Raw genomic sequence first — 14,901 nt, 5'->3', positions numbered from 1 at the left:
AGCATGCTCTGAGGGCCATTCCCGAACTCGGGCTCCTAATGCTGCAGCATTGTCATGGCTTAGTGATCAGGTGGCACCATGGAAGGGATGACGGAGGCTGAGGGGATGACCTCAGCCGCCTTGCGAACTCTGGCAACATAATCCACTCAGATGCAGCGTATATAATTTCCCCCCCCTCTGCTCACAGATGAGCCCAGCTCGTTCTGCCTTCCGCACCATGTCGCGCAACAGCAAAGTGCCAATCTCCGCGCTCCCGCTGCCCCCACCCGCGCAGAGCATCACACACAACCTAACGCCCGACCACGAAGCCACCACTCCCTCAGAGTTCCGCCAGCTCCTCGCAGAGCGGCCGAGCGTGCAGCATCGCTCGCATCTCATTGACCCCGACGCTCACTTTGCGTACGTCACGCCCTACCCGCTGCCCTTCCCGTACCGCATCGCGCTCCCCGAAGACGGCGAGCCCGTGGATGACAAGGCAGCGTACGTCGAGAAATGGCTCGCTCAGCGCGAGGCACTGCACGAGCGGCCCACCGTGGCCCCCAGTGCGTTGAAGAAGTACTATCCGGAGAAGAGGGACCAGCCCCGCGTGCTCATCGCGCTCGCGGAGACCGCGCTACGAGACTGTCTTCCACATCTCGATGTGGGGGACGCGTTCGCGACGCTCGGGACGCCTACCCTTTCGGACGCGTACGGCGACGATGTGCAAACCACCCCAGCGTCGAGCGAGGACGCTGCGGCGCGGCAGGAACTCATTGACGTCCTGAGCGGACAGGCGGTACTCATGAATACGGAGGGCGACCGCGCTACACACTGGGCACCGTGGTCCCTCCGGTATAGCGGGCATCAGTTTGGCACATGGGCAGGACAGCTGGGCGACGGGCGTGCAATCTCAATCCGTTGAGTGGTCGTTGCAGTTACCCCGGTTCCCGGTACTCACCCCGGGTTTGTCGATAGTTTCGACACCCCATCCTGACAAGCCGGAAGTGACGTACGAGCTGCAGCTCAAGGGTGCCGGACGCACGCCCTTCTCTCGCTTTGCGGATGGGCTGGCCGTCCTGCGCTCCTCCATCCGCGAGTTCCTCGCCTCTGAAGGTGTGTCGTTCATGCCTGTACCATATACCCCCTCACCCCGCTGATTCTTGTCCCCCACAGCGATCAATGCGCTCGGGATCCCCACTAGCCGTGCTCTGAGCCTCATATCGCTGCCCGACCTGCCTGTGTCGCGCGAGCGCGTCGAGTCTGCGTGCGTCCTGACGCGGCTCGCGCCGTCGTTCTTGCGCATCGGCTCGTTCGAGGCGCTCAGCCCGCCCGCGAACGTGGGCTTCGTCGGGGGCGGCCAGCAGGACGCACACTGGGACGCACTGCGCGTGCTCGGTGAGTGGGTTGCGCGCGGAGTGCTCAGGATCCCGGGACTCGAGGCGGGTGGGGGGAGGCCGTGGGGGCGAGAGCTCGTTCTGGAGGTGGCGAGACGGAACGCGACGATGGTCGCGGGGTGGCAGGCGTACGGGTTTATGCATGGTGTGATCAATACGGACAAGTGCGCGGCCTTGGCTTGGGTTTGGCTCGGATGGGAGGTCTGACAGGATGTGTTACTCAGCGTATCCATCCTTGGGTTGACGATTGACTATGGTGAGCGTGTGTTTCCTCGTACCTGCATTTGAGCCGTTGTTGAACTCCACTGCTCGGTGGTATAGGTCCATATGCGTTTATGGATGTCTTCGACTCATTCCACATCTGCAACCACGATGATCACGAAGGTCGGTACGGGTACAAGGTACGCTAGCCCCCATCGTCTCATAATACCGTTCCCGTTAACTCAGCCGACAGTGGCAACCCAAAGCTGTGTCAGTGTCACAATAACAGTATTCCGATATATGATTGACGGGTTATACAGTCTATTCGCTCTCCGCTCCTTGTTGGACGCTCTTGCGCCCCTGATCGGTGCTGAGGCGGAATTCGGCAAGGCGCTGCCTCCGGGATGGACTGAGGAGATCCCTTCGGGCAAAATCAACGAGTGGCGTAAGAGAGGCATAGAGCTCGTCGAAGAAGAGCTAGAGAAGGTCGCTATCGAGACAAGTGCGGCTGAATATGGCCGGCTCATGCACAAGGTACGCATGCGACCTGGACTGTCAGACACACATCGTTCTGACCAAAATGGACCAACAGCGACTTGGGCTGCGTCGCCTTGACACAGACGACGAATCCAAGCTGGCGCGGCCTCTGCTGGATCTGCTGGCGAAGCACAAGCTCGACTTCCACGGTACATTCCGACGCCTGGCGTTCTTCCGCCCTTCCGCCTTGAGCGTGCAGGACAGAAGCAGTGCGTTCATCGAGAGTGTCCTCGAGCTATGCGGTGAGCCGCAAGTGATCAACCGCGAGAAAGCGAAAGAGGACCTACAGGAGTGGCTGCAGCAATATGCGGCTCGCGTGGAAAGCGAGGCGCAGGAGTGGACAACGGGTGAAGGCAGTGTGGACGAGCAGAGGGAACGTGATATGAAGGCAGCCAACCCTCGCTTCGTGCTCAGACAGTGGGTCCTAGAAGAGATCATCAAGAATGTCGAGCGCGATGTCGACAGTGGGAAGAGGCTGCTGGGAAAAGTGCTGCAGGTATGCATCCAGAACTCCAAAACATAGGGGGTCCGACTTGACAATATCTTTTGCCAGATGGCCTGCAATCCGTTCGAACCTTGGGGTGCCGAAGGCGACGAAGGGTCCTTGAGTGCTGAGGTTCGAGAAGAAAGGAGATATTGTAGCATGGGCGACAGAAAACTGCTCGGATTCCAATGCAGTTGCTCAAGCTAGGAGACTGACTGGCCTGTACCATATTTTCATGAAGGCATCGTCGAGTTGTGCACCTTACCTTGCATCTGTAACCATTTGACTGCGTTCAAACAATGTTGTAATCGATAGCATCTTCGTATTGTGTGTCCTTGTGGTATGATATGATAATACACCGGGCCATTCCAGCTAACATTGTTTCTACGTTGCACTTCCGAAGATCTGGTATCGACGACAGATGCTTGGGCCGACCTCGTCATACTGCGCCTTCGTGTGGCAGAAGGAATAGAACTCGGGCTATACGCGAGTGAGTGAGTGGATATACACGGATGCAGAGGCAAAACGTACGAGTGATGCGAGGAGAGATCCACCAAACCAGACGGCATACCTGCGAACATACGTTTAGGATAATATAGTCAATTCACTATCGCTAGACTGACCGTTGGCGCTTGTGCGAGATGACTTCGACGTCAACACCAGACGACTGTTACCCCAAGTTAATCACTAGAACGAGGAACGCGACCCATGACACTATGAAACTCACTCGCATGTGGCTGCCGCTTGCCGTGACGCTCGCATCGAGCCTGCGGTCCACTATCTGCTTCAAGTCTCGTTTCAGGCGTTGACCAAAGTGCTGGAACATTGTCGATCCTCCGGAGAGAACAATGTTCTGCGGCGTACGCATGATGAGTACAACTTCTAGCGTACATCTTTAGCGCTGATACCCACCTTGTAAAGACCACGTCGAACATCGATAGGTGTTTGTTGAATAACGCCATCGACAACTTCGGGTAGAGGTGTCAGGAAGTCAGACGAGTAGATTTCGGGGTTGAAGAAGATCTCAGGCGCAAGGAACCGCTCGTAACCGACATCTACCGAGTATTTCTAGGGTAGGTCAGTACTAATGAGCCCGGCACATAGCACACACTCACACGCCCCGTGACAGTATGCTCGCCCTCGTACCGCTCAAAGTACTTGTACGGCTCCTGGTCGTACTTCCGGAATTCCTTCACAATGTCCTGGCACACGTAGCTGTAGTTCTCTTTGACTTTACCCGCGACCTTGAGCTGGTCCTCGGGCGGGACAGTCGTCATGTCTCCGCGCTCGCGCATCAGGTTGAGCACGAACTGCGAGATGTCGCGCCCGGCGATGGGGATGTGCTTGATCGCGCTGCCGATGACGTAGCCCTCCGCACAGGGGATGACATGCGTGACACCGTCGCCGGAGTCGATGACCGTACCCGTGAGCGTGCGGTCTGTGACGCGGTTCGAGGACCACGATGCCGCGAGTGCGAGCACAGCCTGCACAGCGATGTAAAGGCCCTTGATGTTGAACGATTCGAAGAAGATCTCGGCAGTTTGTTCGCGGTTCTCGGGAGGGTTGAGCGGCGGCTCAGTCTGTGGTGGGCAGGCGCGTGTCAGTGTATATTCTGCTGCGGGGACGCGCTAGTGTTATTAGGGGCCTCCTTGAAAACCCGAGCATAGTGTATATCTCCTTGGACGACTCGGAGGCCCATGGTGCAGAGTAATGACAATGCGTATGTCTCGACTACGAATACATACCAGCAGTGGCCTAAGGAATGTAGACCAGAGCATCGTGGGCTGTCACGATGAATCTCAAGTAGACCGCGCGAACATTCACCCTCGATAACCACCAGTACCAGGATATCCCACAGAGCACTGAACCTAACAGAGACTCACCAGCAAAAAGTAGTGATCCTCGGGCTCGGCGCGAAGGTACTTGAAGATGGTTTGCTCCCAATACCGCTCCATGTAATCCCAGTTCTCGATCTGCCCATGACGAATAGGGTAGTACACGCCATAGCCCGGTGTCTGTGCGTTCGCGAGTGCCTCGTCGCCGATGAAGAAATCAAGGTCCTCCACGCCGCGCTTGGATGCGAGATTGCCGGGGCGCGGGGGAACGGCTGGGCCTGAGCGGCTGGGTTGTTGAACGGGCCCGCGCGTCGCAATGGCTGTCGGAAACACACTGCACTTGGTCAGGATGCCAGATTGCAGCTCACCTATGTGTACAACTTACAATGAAGGGTCGGAGTTGCCTGCGAACCTGATATACCGTGGATTCAACGAGGATACTCCTATCCGCGAGACTGCACATACCCAACTTTTGAGAAACCAGTGCCGTTATCACAAATGATGGGTGCGAGGACGGACATGGCGGACAACAATCAAGCAGTGAATGAGCACGCTCGCCCTTCGCGTTAGCAGCTCAAGAGCTGAATGCTGCGATGACGATGAGATGCGGAATAAATAAGTAAACATTTCTGATCAACTAAGTAGTGTCGGGTCGGTGGCGTAGTTGGTTATCGCATCTGTCTAACACACAGAAGGTCCTCAGTTCGAACCTGGGCCGACTCACTTTTTGGCTCGCATCGTTTGTGCTTGCCATTTGGGGAGGTGCTCTGCGCGACTGTTTGCCATGGACGCCGTGCTTCTAGACAATTCATGGCGTTTACCAGTGCTAGCACCTATAGGACATGATGGCGACATCGCCCACTCCTTCTAGTTCCTCTGGACAGCCTCACCTTGTCTCACTCGTTGTGCAGTCTAAGAAAGCATTACAACATGGTAAAGATTTGTGTCTCAGAGCGGACGAACTTTCGCGTTCCTCAGCACAGAGTGCGGTAAACTTGCTCGCACTGGACGCCAAAGTTCGATGGCTTTCAGAGGCGGTTCTGGAGCAGCTCAAGGTACGTTTTGAATGCCTTCATATACCGACCACATTGAGTGTGCTTCATACCGCCTCTTCGCAGATGGCTGCTCATGTCGCAAGGAGCATTGAGCAGAAGCGGTCCCAGCTGGAGAAACAGGCACAGGCAAGGCGTCCGTAACCCCATTTCAGCTTACTGCTAACCCCGGAATTGTGGCATGGATGTATGCGTCTGCACCCCACAGGAATGGGACACTATCCGCTCCCAACGTGCCGACGCGCTTGACGCGAGTTTGGAGTCACTCGGCGCGCAGCCCGTTCCGCCAGACTTTCATACGACCGCTGCGCCCGACCCGTCGCCTTTCGGCATCCAGAACGACTCGGACAGCGAGCGCGACCCGGACGACATCCCGATCTTCGGCGAGCAGCTGCATGCGCCCAGTCAGAGTCCGACGGACACCCTGCGCAACATAACGCGCAGCGTCCGGCTGAATATAAACGGCGTGCCAAGAGACCGCTCGACGTGGAAGACGCTACGTGATTTTGTGGACGAGCGGACGATTGAGGACGTCCTGGACACGATTGAGAGTGATCGGAATGCGCTTGACGTACGCCCGTCCTCTCTCATGCTACATTGGGAGTGGAATTAACGCAGGCTCGATGTAGGACATTCTGGCGCGAACGTCTGACTACCCAGAGTCGCTCTCTAACACAATAGCAGCCATCGAGGGTAGTGTACCTGCCGAGAATACGCTGCCCTCCATGCAAGATATTTTCCAAGCGCAGGGTATCGCGTCGACAGACATGGCAAGCCACTTAGAAAGTCTCGCCGCCCATTTCGAGCAGATGTCCACGGCTCTGGAGCACCACGAAGCCGGCGAGACGTTTGTTCATGAAGACTTGCATGGTATGCAGTCGAATAGTGCTGTTCGTATAAACTGTTCATAGACTGGGGTACTACCTGGACAGAGATGAACCGTGACACAGAGGAGCTCCCCGCCATCCTGTCCGAAATGGAAGAGAGACTCGTGTCTATTGATGCTGCACAGTGGGTTCCCGTACTTTCTCAGTCCAGGGAGCTTTCCAACGTTAACCGCCATAGCACGAAACTCGTTGCCACCAAACGCACCGCCCAGCAGAACCTCGACGCTCACCGTCGTATTCTCGACGATCTGGACGAGCTCGGCGAGATCATGTCCGAGATGCTCGAACGACAACAAGCTGTCGAGGTCTGTAGTTTCCATGCTCAAGACTTCCAGCCCATCTGGAGACTGACCTGCACTCTCACAGGACGAGGCCAGGGAACACGTAGCTCTGCTGCACCACCACATCGTGACAATCGAGGACCTGCAACATCGTTTCACGTCATACCAATATGCTTACAGCAAGCTGTTGCTGGAGCTTGCGCGCCGGCGGCAGTACCGCGATGCCTCGGATCGTATCGTGAATGGCATGATCGCGCAGCTCAACGCTATGACTGAAGGCACGTCTTCTTCCCCACAATCTCAGGCGAGCACTCACGAGCCGGGTGGTGGGTGAACAGAGGAACGACAGCTCCGTGAAGAGTTCAGCGCAGAGCATGGGCAGTATCTGCCTGAGGACGTGTGTCTCTTCGTGCAGAACGCGCCGACGCGGTGGAACGTGGTGCCGCACAACCAGGAACTGGAGGTGCTGCCAGAAATTGACAGCGATTTGCTCGATGATGTAAGCTCGCTCTCAAGATAACTTTGGATGTCCCGCTGAAATGATGTCCCCTAGGCACGACTCAGAGTGGGCACTGGAGTGGCCGCTCTTGGCGCTAGCCAAAGCTTGTAAACTATTCATGCATCGTCTGGGCCACTTGGCCTGAAATACATCTTGCAACGTCTATCGTTATCGGAATTGTTGCAGGCTCTGCATTGGTGAGAGAAGGCATGCGGGTGGTGTCGACAGTGGGTTGCACGTTGATGTTAGGCATACTGATTTGACAATTACAAAAGCAGCCAGGTTCCGGAAGGTGTGCAAGGTACGCATGAGGGAGACGAAAAGCGGCTTACACTGATTTATGAGGTCATATGCGAGACAAACCATATCATGGCAATTTCTGCCGCGAGCCTCATGTTTCCGTTGACGTCGACTGGGTCGACAACGTGTGGTGGAAAACCATAGAATGCGTCGACCTTCTCAGACCTTCTCAGTTCGCCAGCTTCCCAGAGTCCCCTTGTCATTTGCGGTCTAACGTCTCGGGCTGCTGCGAGTCTCTGCTCAATCTGCCATGCAATTCAAACAGTTTCACATTGGTCGAATGGTGTGCTACCAAGAGCGTATTCACTCACAGCAAAATCATTAACGATAGACCTTCGCAACAGCCACAGATAAGCGGCATGAAGCACAGCGGCGCTTGTCACCTCGAGGTGACGTGTCCTCATCCCTTAAACTCTAGAGGTTATTCGCAGCAGCTATACTAATCCACGCCAGTTATCTCAATATTCGTCTGTTTGTCGATGTCTATCCCGTCGCTCTCTGCTTCTGCAAGCAATCACAGACAGCGAACTCTGCTCTCCATGGCGCGATGCCAGTAGCTTCCTCAATCTGACCTTCTAGACAGGATGGATATAGCGCTCGTTACTGGCCATGGCGGCGAGATGGCGAGAGGATTACAGCAAATGTCTACCTCACGATTCTCATTCGGTACACGGGGAGGTCACAGTATTCAACAGGGGCGGACTTTGTGTCACTCCACCCCGGGTGAATAGCCGATGAGTCTGGGCGGAAATCCGAGCAGCGGACTTGAGTCTATCGTGTGCAAGTCCGCCGGAGCATGAACCTGCCATGAGCCCTGGACGGAAATTCTCATAAGAGCACGTCCCGGCCCTGCCTAGATCCTCGGCTCGCAGGCGTGCCCGTAGAACAGATGTTCATGCAGGCATAGCAGGCATCATGCATCAACTACGTAATAGAGTGCATCAATTACTGTGTGGTACAAAGTACAGTGTAAAACAAGAATGGAGCATACTCAAGGCATAGTGAGCACATCTTCGACCGCACCCTACCAGAACACGATCTGGCCATCAACCTCTACGCCGCTATTGGCAATGGGCCCTATACGTATAAGATCAACAGGGCATTCGGGGACGACATGAGCGAATATATGCTGAACGTACCCTCCTTCCATGCCTCGCCCTCGCTCTCGCATACCCACACCCGCGCAACGCTGGGATCGTGGTCGCTCGCACGCTCACCCATAGTCTGAGCCCATGTATTCATATGGACGTGTTCGACATCCGCGCCACGCGCTGCGATTGCGGGCGAGACGAATATGTGATCAATCTCCTGCGCGTGCTGGTCGTACACGTAGGTGTACCGTTCGGCCGGCGGCACCCCCGCGATCTCGTTGATGTCCCTTAGCAGGTCCTGCAACGCGGCGAAGACGCTGCGGGTCTGAAGGAACTCATTCATGTCGCCGCCGGCGATGATGCTGGCGTTGGCGTCGTGCGCCAGAAGCGTGTCAACGAAGGCCTGCGCAGAGGGTTGAGAAATGAGACAGCTCTCATGCTTCACAGGAGGCTTACCGCGGTCACGTTTGCTTGTGCAGTGCGCTGTGCACTCTTGCCGTTTACAGGGGGGCGCGCGTCCCCTTGGGCGGACGAGCTATCGCGTTTCGAGCTAAGGTGGACATTGACGGTGTAAAAACGGTCGCCAGACGCAGTCTGCCATGCGGCCGCCAGAGGCTTACGGGCCTCCTCCCAAGCGGCGTTTGTAGGGTCAATGCGTCCTGGGTTCAAGCTAAGCAGGGGATGGTTGATCAAGACGATAGATGCATGAGGCCGAAACACATACCTGAGTGTCAACCTGCCTTCCTTGTCGATAACGGCTTCTGTCGCCTCTGTTGCATTGCCAATGCGTGAACCAGGAACAAGAGATATTTTCTCAGGACGGTATCTGCAATACTCTGTCAGCTTGAAGAAGGGGATATCCAAGAGATGGTACTCTCACAGGTAAGCGACCCGGATGTTTCCGCCGGGTTGACCGCCGTCCATGTTGTTCTCTGGCGGTATGTCGACGAACTCATATCGCACCTGACCGCTGCTCGCCTTCGATATTGCCTTAGTGAGGGCACCAAGCGTCCTGTTCGCAGATACCGTGCCATCGTTCTTGGTCCCTGAGTCGTCCTGAATCTCCTGGACGAAGACAATATTGGGTGCATTGAGAAAGTCTATGATATGCTCAGCGATCTTCGATTGGTGGTGTGAACGAGGGCCCATATTCTCTACCTGACGATCGTCTGTTGCGTTAGGGACGAGAAAATAAAGAAATAGCGGTAGACGCACGTTGTAGTCGCCAATCGTTATGTCACAGGGATGCGTACTAGAAACGACCGACGCAGGCTCGGGTTTGGAAGTTGGGAAAGAGAGAATCTTGGGTGCAGTAAGAGGCAAGACGTAGTAGCTCCCGTACTTGTGAGGTCCTAAAGTTGAGGTACTGCCCATAAAACGTATTTATAGAGCTCACTTGGTAGGTCACAATGCCCGTGATATCGTTCATCGTCGTGCCCATAGTAGTGCGCGGATTCCTGGTGTTGTCAAGGGGATGGCCAATGAGGATAGCTCCAGGATGTGCGTAAGGAGTATTGTCTGAGTCTTTACAGATTGTTTGCGAAGTTGAGCACGATTATAAACAGAGACATTGGGTATTTCATGGATACTTGCCAGATAATGTCAGGGTCAATCCGCCTCTCGAGTTCTTCCCCGAGACAGGCCAATCACCATAGACCCAGACGGAACCGAATCTGTCTGGGAAGTTGGCCGCGACTGGAGACGGTATGGTGACAAGCTGTCCCTCCAGGCTTTCCCAGAAGTCAAGCCCATACAGGTCTGGCTGCAAGGTAGCATTCAGCGACTCTAGCAGTGTAACGTTGTTCGGCACAGAGAGCCATCCGTCTGGCCCGACATCGCACGCTGAAAGCTGCCCGATGGGAGGGGTACGGTCTTCGCCCAAAACGAGAGGGACAACAAGGTTGTCGTGCGAGAGCACCGTGACTGCGTGTGGCAGGTCCAGCTCGGTGAGGAATAGGTCGTTTGGACTGTAGTTGGCGCGATACTCCGTGACACGCCCCGAGAGGGATATCCTGTCTCCTAAAGACACGGACTTCAGAGCGGAGGATCCGTAAATACGTAGTCCATTAGATACGCGCGGGTCGTCGCTGGGTGAGTCTCCCATTATCCATACGCCATACTTATCCTAAAGGCTGTTGGTCAGTCACCTGCAGCGTACGTCACAAGAGGAACGGCACCGCGGACCTTCGCAAGACCATATACCGATGAGTTGATGCCAACTGGCGAGCCAAATCGGCCCTGAAGTTCGCATCAAGCCATGGTGGGCTGCCATAACATGTTCGCTATGAACGACTTTGGATCACAAGGTGGAGACTGACCTTTGCTGTAACCACTCCAGTTACATCTTGTACCATGGACCCGGCCAGCGGGGACTGAAACGACGCGCCCTGTATCTCAGCCACGCTGACCGCGTTTGCAGGAAAAGTGCTTGTGAGTAGCGCATGTATTAGAAGGGCTGGAATATGCAGCATGATGGACTGCGTTGACTTGTATCGTGAGTATCGTCGAGTTCGAGTTCGAGTTCGAGTTCAAGTTCAAGGCGTGCACCTTAACGAGGGCCACAAATCTCAATTTGACAATAGTTGTGGCACGCGTAGAACAGAGGCACAACGCGACGCGTATGGATGCGCTGCTTGTGCCACGCCGCGGCACGCGTCTATGCCAAGCACGCTGCGAAGGCAGAACACGACGCCATAAACCGTAGTATTTGTGGGAAGAATCCACATGCAAACAACACATTTTAGTCATGAGCTACACACTGGGCGGTATATACAACTAGCAGAACGTACAAATATGTGACAGCGAGAGTGCAGTAAGAGGGAGGGGGGAGGGGGGAGAGACAGCGTAAATGTGTCCATATGCGAAATAGATACAGCAATTCGGATAGCCCCGACAACATAAAGCAATATACAGCAAGGATAATGATACAGATCTTACAGCGTTCAGAGTTCACGGGCGCAGAACACTAGTCCGGGTTCTTTGCAGAGCGTCCTTGACTATACGGAGCCACGCGATCGCCTTGTCGACCTCTTCTTCGGAGTCGTCGAGCCATACCTCGACCTTGTTTGAGATCAACCTGCGGAAAACGCGCGTATCATCATCGTCGCCCTCGATGAGGGTGGACGATATCGATGCGATGGATGAACTCGCGGATTGCACTCGTGGTCGATTCGTGCTTGCGCCCTCTATGAATGATGAGTCCGACATATCGTCCTGACGCATTATGATGGGCTGGTTGCGCCACGACTGCGAGCCAGCACTCAACGAGCGCATTCTGCTCTGCGTCAGACGAATGCATTCGAGTGCAATCGTGCGAGTCTCCGAAATACTTAGCGTTACGTCGTGCTTGAGCAAGTATAACTCACCTCAATAGCTTTCGTGAGTCTAGCCTCTGCATGAGTTATTGCCCGCTTAGCGCATGTGATATATTGCTCCACCTAGAAAGACGTGTCAGCAAATCAAGGCAGGACAGCGCTTAGTACCTACCACATCCAAACAGGCTTCTATGCGGGTGAGATCCTGACACGAAGCATCCATGCACCGGCGACACATTGACAGCACGGTGAAAGTAACACCATCTGCACGGCTTGAAGTAGAGACATTCCTCATCCTCATCCCAAGGATATGGCTCCTCGACCGTCCATCAGGAGCGCTGTCAGACTTCGACGCGAGCTCGGGCATCAATTTCTTCAGCCAGGCCTTCAGCTTGGAAGCATTGCTGGGAGCAGATCCTTTTTTGCCCAACTCCGACTGAGCAGCGGACTTCGAGTCGTTCCACGTGTGGCTACGCTTCCGGGTGAGCTGCCGAATCGAAGATGCCGTGGACTGGGATGGGGAGCTTTCCTTGGAGGAAACTGGTGTACGGTCAATTCGCGGACCCCCTTGACCCAGCAGAGTGGTGGTGGATGGAGATGATGGGACAGGCGAGAGCGGGATGCCCGACGAAGTCGACGATTCCGAGCGCCGAGACAATTTGAGATCTGTCATGGACCGGCACTTGCGACTCACCAGCACGTAGCTGGCATCGGACACAGCCGTTACGTCGGAATCGTTAGAGTCGGTCGTGCGCCTCCGATAGTGCCCGGAACTGCCTTGGGGATCATTCCACTCCTCTGAACCGAGCACGTCCACGAGTGAATGACTGGTCTCCTGATACAGGCCATAGACGTCTTGGAATAACTTGCGAGCGCTACGCAGCTCTGCGACCGTGTCGCGCATGCGGGAACGCAAGTGGGGCAACAGTCGGTCGCGCATAGATGACGTCTCCTTCAGAACCTGAGTACACCACGTCACGTCGAGGGACGTCATGTCCGCAAGATTAGTAGATACGGACCGCAGATTGTCGAGGATTTGCAGAGGCAAGGTCATGTAGTCGACATCAGCCTCTGAATTATCGTTCTTCCACAACCGGGCAGAGAGGGGCGGAGAGGGATAGCCTTCATCGAGTCTGGGCGGCATCGACTTGACAGATGTCGCTGTGGACGGTCTGATAGTACGAATGGACGCAGAAGACATGGAGCGTATGCGTTCACTGTCCACACCAAACGCGATGCGAAGTTCCGGGTTGGCGACCTCCAATGCTGTCAATCTGCGACTGTCAATGGCAAGCACAATGTGACGCAACCAACGAGCACGTACCCGTTCGCATTGCGCATATCCGCTATGGTGCCGCTGGGATCACACGCGAGTAGTGCCGCCACCACGTCGACACTCTTACCATACTGTGCGGCAATATGGAGACAGGTATTTCCATTGGAATCCCTAGCCGCCAGCGGTGCACGGAGGTCACTAACCAAATGCTGCACAAATGAGTGTATAGAAGCAGCGTTTTCATGTGACATCGCTAGGCGAGCTTTGTATGCAAGGCAGTGTAGGGGAGTTTCCTGTCCAGATGTGGTATAGAGGCTCACGTCGGCACCGGCGCGATAGAGGGTGTCGAGCACTTCCACAGAGGGACGCTCAGCAGAGACACAGTAATGAATAGGGCTCCAGCCTGTGGAGTCTGGGAGGTTGACCAAAACGGGTGTATCCCCCAGCGTGGAACCGACGGAAGAGGGCCTCGGGGAGAACAGCAAGGAGCGCAATTGTTGAAGATCGGCGGTGATCACCGCCTGGACAAGCGTCTCAGTGGGTCTAGCAGAGCCGCGCAATGTGTATGTCGCGGCCGCGGTCATGTCTGGGTCGTAAATCATGGAGGACGTTGAATCAACCAGTCTATCAAAGTAGGGCTGTGGCAATGGCATAAGATGTAGCTGATAGCGGCAGTCAAAGATTGTATGCCGCGCAAAGAGTATAACAAGACATACCATTGGCTCTCGGAGACGGAATCGCCTCAAGGCCTGCTCACATAACCACAAGATGTAAGGATGCCGGAGAGCGTACTGATTTGATGTCCGATAGTTGACATCCCAGTAGTCGGGCCTGGCACCGTGCGCGAGCTGCATTGCGAGTGAGTCATATCGCTAGACAGATGATGCTTCAGGCTTACCAGAAAACATACGGTTCGTACCCGGCTATCTCTTGCAGCATCTGTCGACAGGTATGTCAAAACAAACGAAGGCTCTTCCAAAGGGCACGGACTTACACATGAGAGGCGTGGCGCCATAGGTATCTGTCGCATTGACGGATACCAGGCCATCGCTGCATTCGACGAGGAGCCGCACAATCTCAGGCACATCGAGCCAAGCAGCGAGACACAGGGGTGAGACGCCTCGCACTGGCGCATTCAACGTATGTAACGATAGTTCCGCGCATCCCAGAAGATGATGCAGGATATTCAGACGACTTTGAAGCTGATACGACGCGTCAGACACGTCCAACTTCTCCCAACTATCGTCCACTTCATGAGTTACGCGCACGCGCCGACAGCGAGCTCAGCAACCAGGATCTCACCTATCGCCCGCGATCGCGCATGAAATAACTGTTCTACCAGAGGTATCCGAGGCATTCACGTCAGCACCCGACTCAAGAGACCGCAGAACCGCCTCCTCGTCTGCGCGTGCCACGGCGTCGAGCAAAGCAACAGAACCAGTTACGGGACGTCGTGCCCCACATCGGTCATGATCAACAGCCCTCGTCGCCATCCTCGAGTCCAGATCGTCGTCGTCGTAAGCAAGCACGTCCGAGGTGCCAGACCTCCCCCAGAAAGCAGAATGGGGACAGCGCGGGCGGCGCGCCGCTAATATAAGGAATCCTTACCACCACCGCGAGGCCTAACAAACAAGCACGAGGCCGAGGATTGATCAGAAGCCAGTGCTGTCCGGAAGTCGAGTGCGCATCTTCCTTACGAGGAATGAGTTCAGCCTCGAGGCAGCGGCTGTCTTCGAGAACAGTGCGAGATATCAGATTCAGTGCGTCGTAT

General features: G+C 55.3%; 4 protein-coding genes and 1 non-coding gene across 5 annotated transcripts; 3 read left to right on the top strand and 2 right to left on the bottom strand.

Moving 5' to 3' along the window:
- Nucleotides 1-217: 217 nt before the first annotated feature.
- POSPLADRAFT_1151569 (hypothetical protein) lies at nucleotides 218-2,634 on the top strand (the record flags this gene model as incomplete). The annotated part of the gene is made up of 3 exons (XM_024486548.1): nucleotides 218-831; nucleotides 1,895-2,108; nucleotides 2,167-2,634. 3 exons carry the CDS (start codon nucleotides 218-220, stop codon nucleotides 2,632-2,634), a joined length of 1,296 nt encoding a protein of 431 aa, XP_024335551.1.
- A 273-nt stretch (nucleotides 2,635-2,907) lies between these two features.
- POSPLADRAFT_1184438 (hypothetical protein) lies at nucleotides 2,908-4,956 on the bottom strand. The gene is made up of 9 exons (XM_024489080.1): nucleotides 4,896-4,956; nucleotides 4,816-4,842; nucleotides 4,479-4,764; nucleotides 3,711-4,175; nucleotides 3,508-3,663; nucleotides 3,323-3,448; nucleotides 3,219-3,262; nucleotides 3,127-3,166; nucleotides 2,908-3,075 (listed from the first exon to the last, which is right to left on the bottom strand). Exons 1-9 carry the CDS (start codon nucleotides 4,949-4,951, stop codon nucleotides 2,980-2,982), a joined length of 1,296 nt encoding a protein of 431 aa, XP_024335550.1. The 5' UTR covers nucleotides 4,952-4,956; the 3' UTR covers nucleotides 2,908-2,979.
- Nucleotides 4,957-5,079: 123 nt separating this feature from the next.
- POSPLADRAFT_t130 lies at nucleotides 5,080-5,153 on the top strand. The gene has a single exon. It is a non-coding gene; the product is annotated as a tRNA-Val (tRNA).
- Nucleotides 5,154-5,663: 510 nt separating this feature from the next.
- POSPLADRAFT_1151913 (hypothetical protein) lies at nucleotides 5,664-7,260 on the top strand (the record flags this gene model as incomplete). The annotated part of the gene is made up of 6 exons (XM_024486595.1): nucleotides 5,664-6,053; nucleotides 6,112-6,352; nucleotides 6,394-6,674; nucleotides 6,736-6,973; nucleotides 7,022-7,149; nucleotides 7,204-7,260. 6 exons carry the CDS (start codon nucleotides 5,664-5,666, stop codon nucleotides 7,258-7,260), a joined length of 1,335 nt encoding a protein of 444 aa, XP_024335549.1.
- Nucleotides 7,261-8,473: 1,213 nt separating this feature from the next.
- POSPLADRAFT_1151998 (hypothetical protein) lies at nucleotides 8,474-14,623 on the bottom strand (the record flags this gene model as incomplete). The annotated part of the gene is made up of 18 exons (XM_024486608.1): nucleotides 8,474-8,526; nucleotides 8,589-8,943; nucleotides 9,567-9,698; nucleotides 9,756-9,881; nucleotides 9,937-10,064; nucleotides 10,191-10,665; nucleotides 10,725-10,778; nucleotides 10,859-10,967; nucleotides 11,300-11,315; nucleotides 11,543-11,786; nucleotides 11,906-11,977; nucleotides 12,027-13,134; nucleotides 13,179-13,339; nucleotides 13,451-13,768; nucleotides 13,847-13,978; nucleotides 14,041-14,069; nucleotides 14,125-14,369; nucleotides 14,433-14,623. 18 exons carry the CDS (start codon nucleotides 14,621-14,623, stop codon nucleotides 8,474-8,476), a joined length of 3,948 nt encoding a protein of 1,315 aa, XP_024335548.1.
- Nucleotides 14,624-14,901: the final 278 nt, after the last annotated feature.

Source organism: Postia placenta (assembly GCF_002117355.1).
Source record: "Postia placenta MAD-698-R-SB12 unplaced genomic scaffold POSPLAscaffold_13, whole genome shotgun sequence".
NCBI classification, from domain to species: domain Eukaryota; kingdom Fungi; phylum Basidiomycota; class Agaricomycetes; order Polyporales; family Adustoporiaceae; genus Rhodonia; species Rhodonia placenta.
This window is presented reverse-complemented; position numbering and strand designations above follow the sequence as displayed.

Excerpts from the sequence above, each read along its gene's own strand:
- POSPLADRAFT_1184438 (XM_024489080.1), bottom strand. The coding sequence starts at position 4,951 with ATGTCCGTCCTCGCACCCATCATTTGTGATAACGGCACTGGTTTCTCA. Across the intron at positions 4,843-4,895 it reads ACTGGTTTCTCAAAAGTTGG|GTTCGCAGGCAACTCCGACC; the intron begins GTATGTGCAGTC and ends ACGGTATATCAG. Across the intron at positions 3,263-3,322 it reads CAAGCGGCAGCCACATGCGA|TCGTCTGGTGTTGACGTCGA; the intron begins GTGAGTTTCATA and ends TTGGGGTAACAG.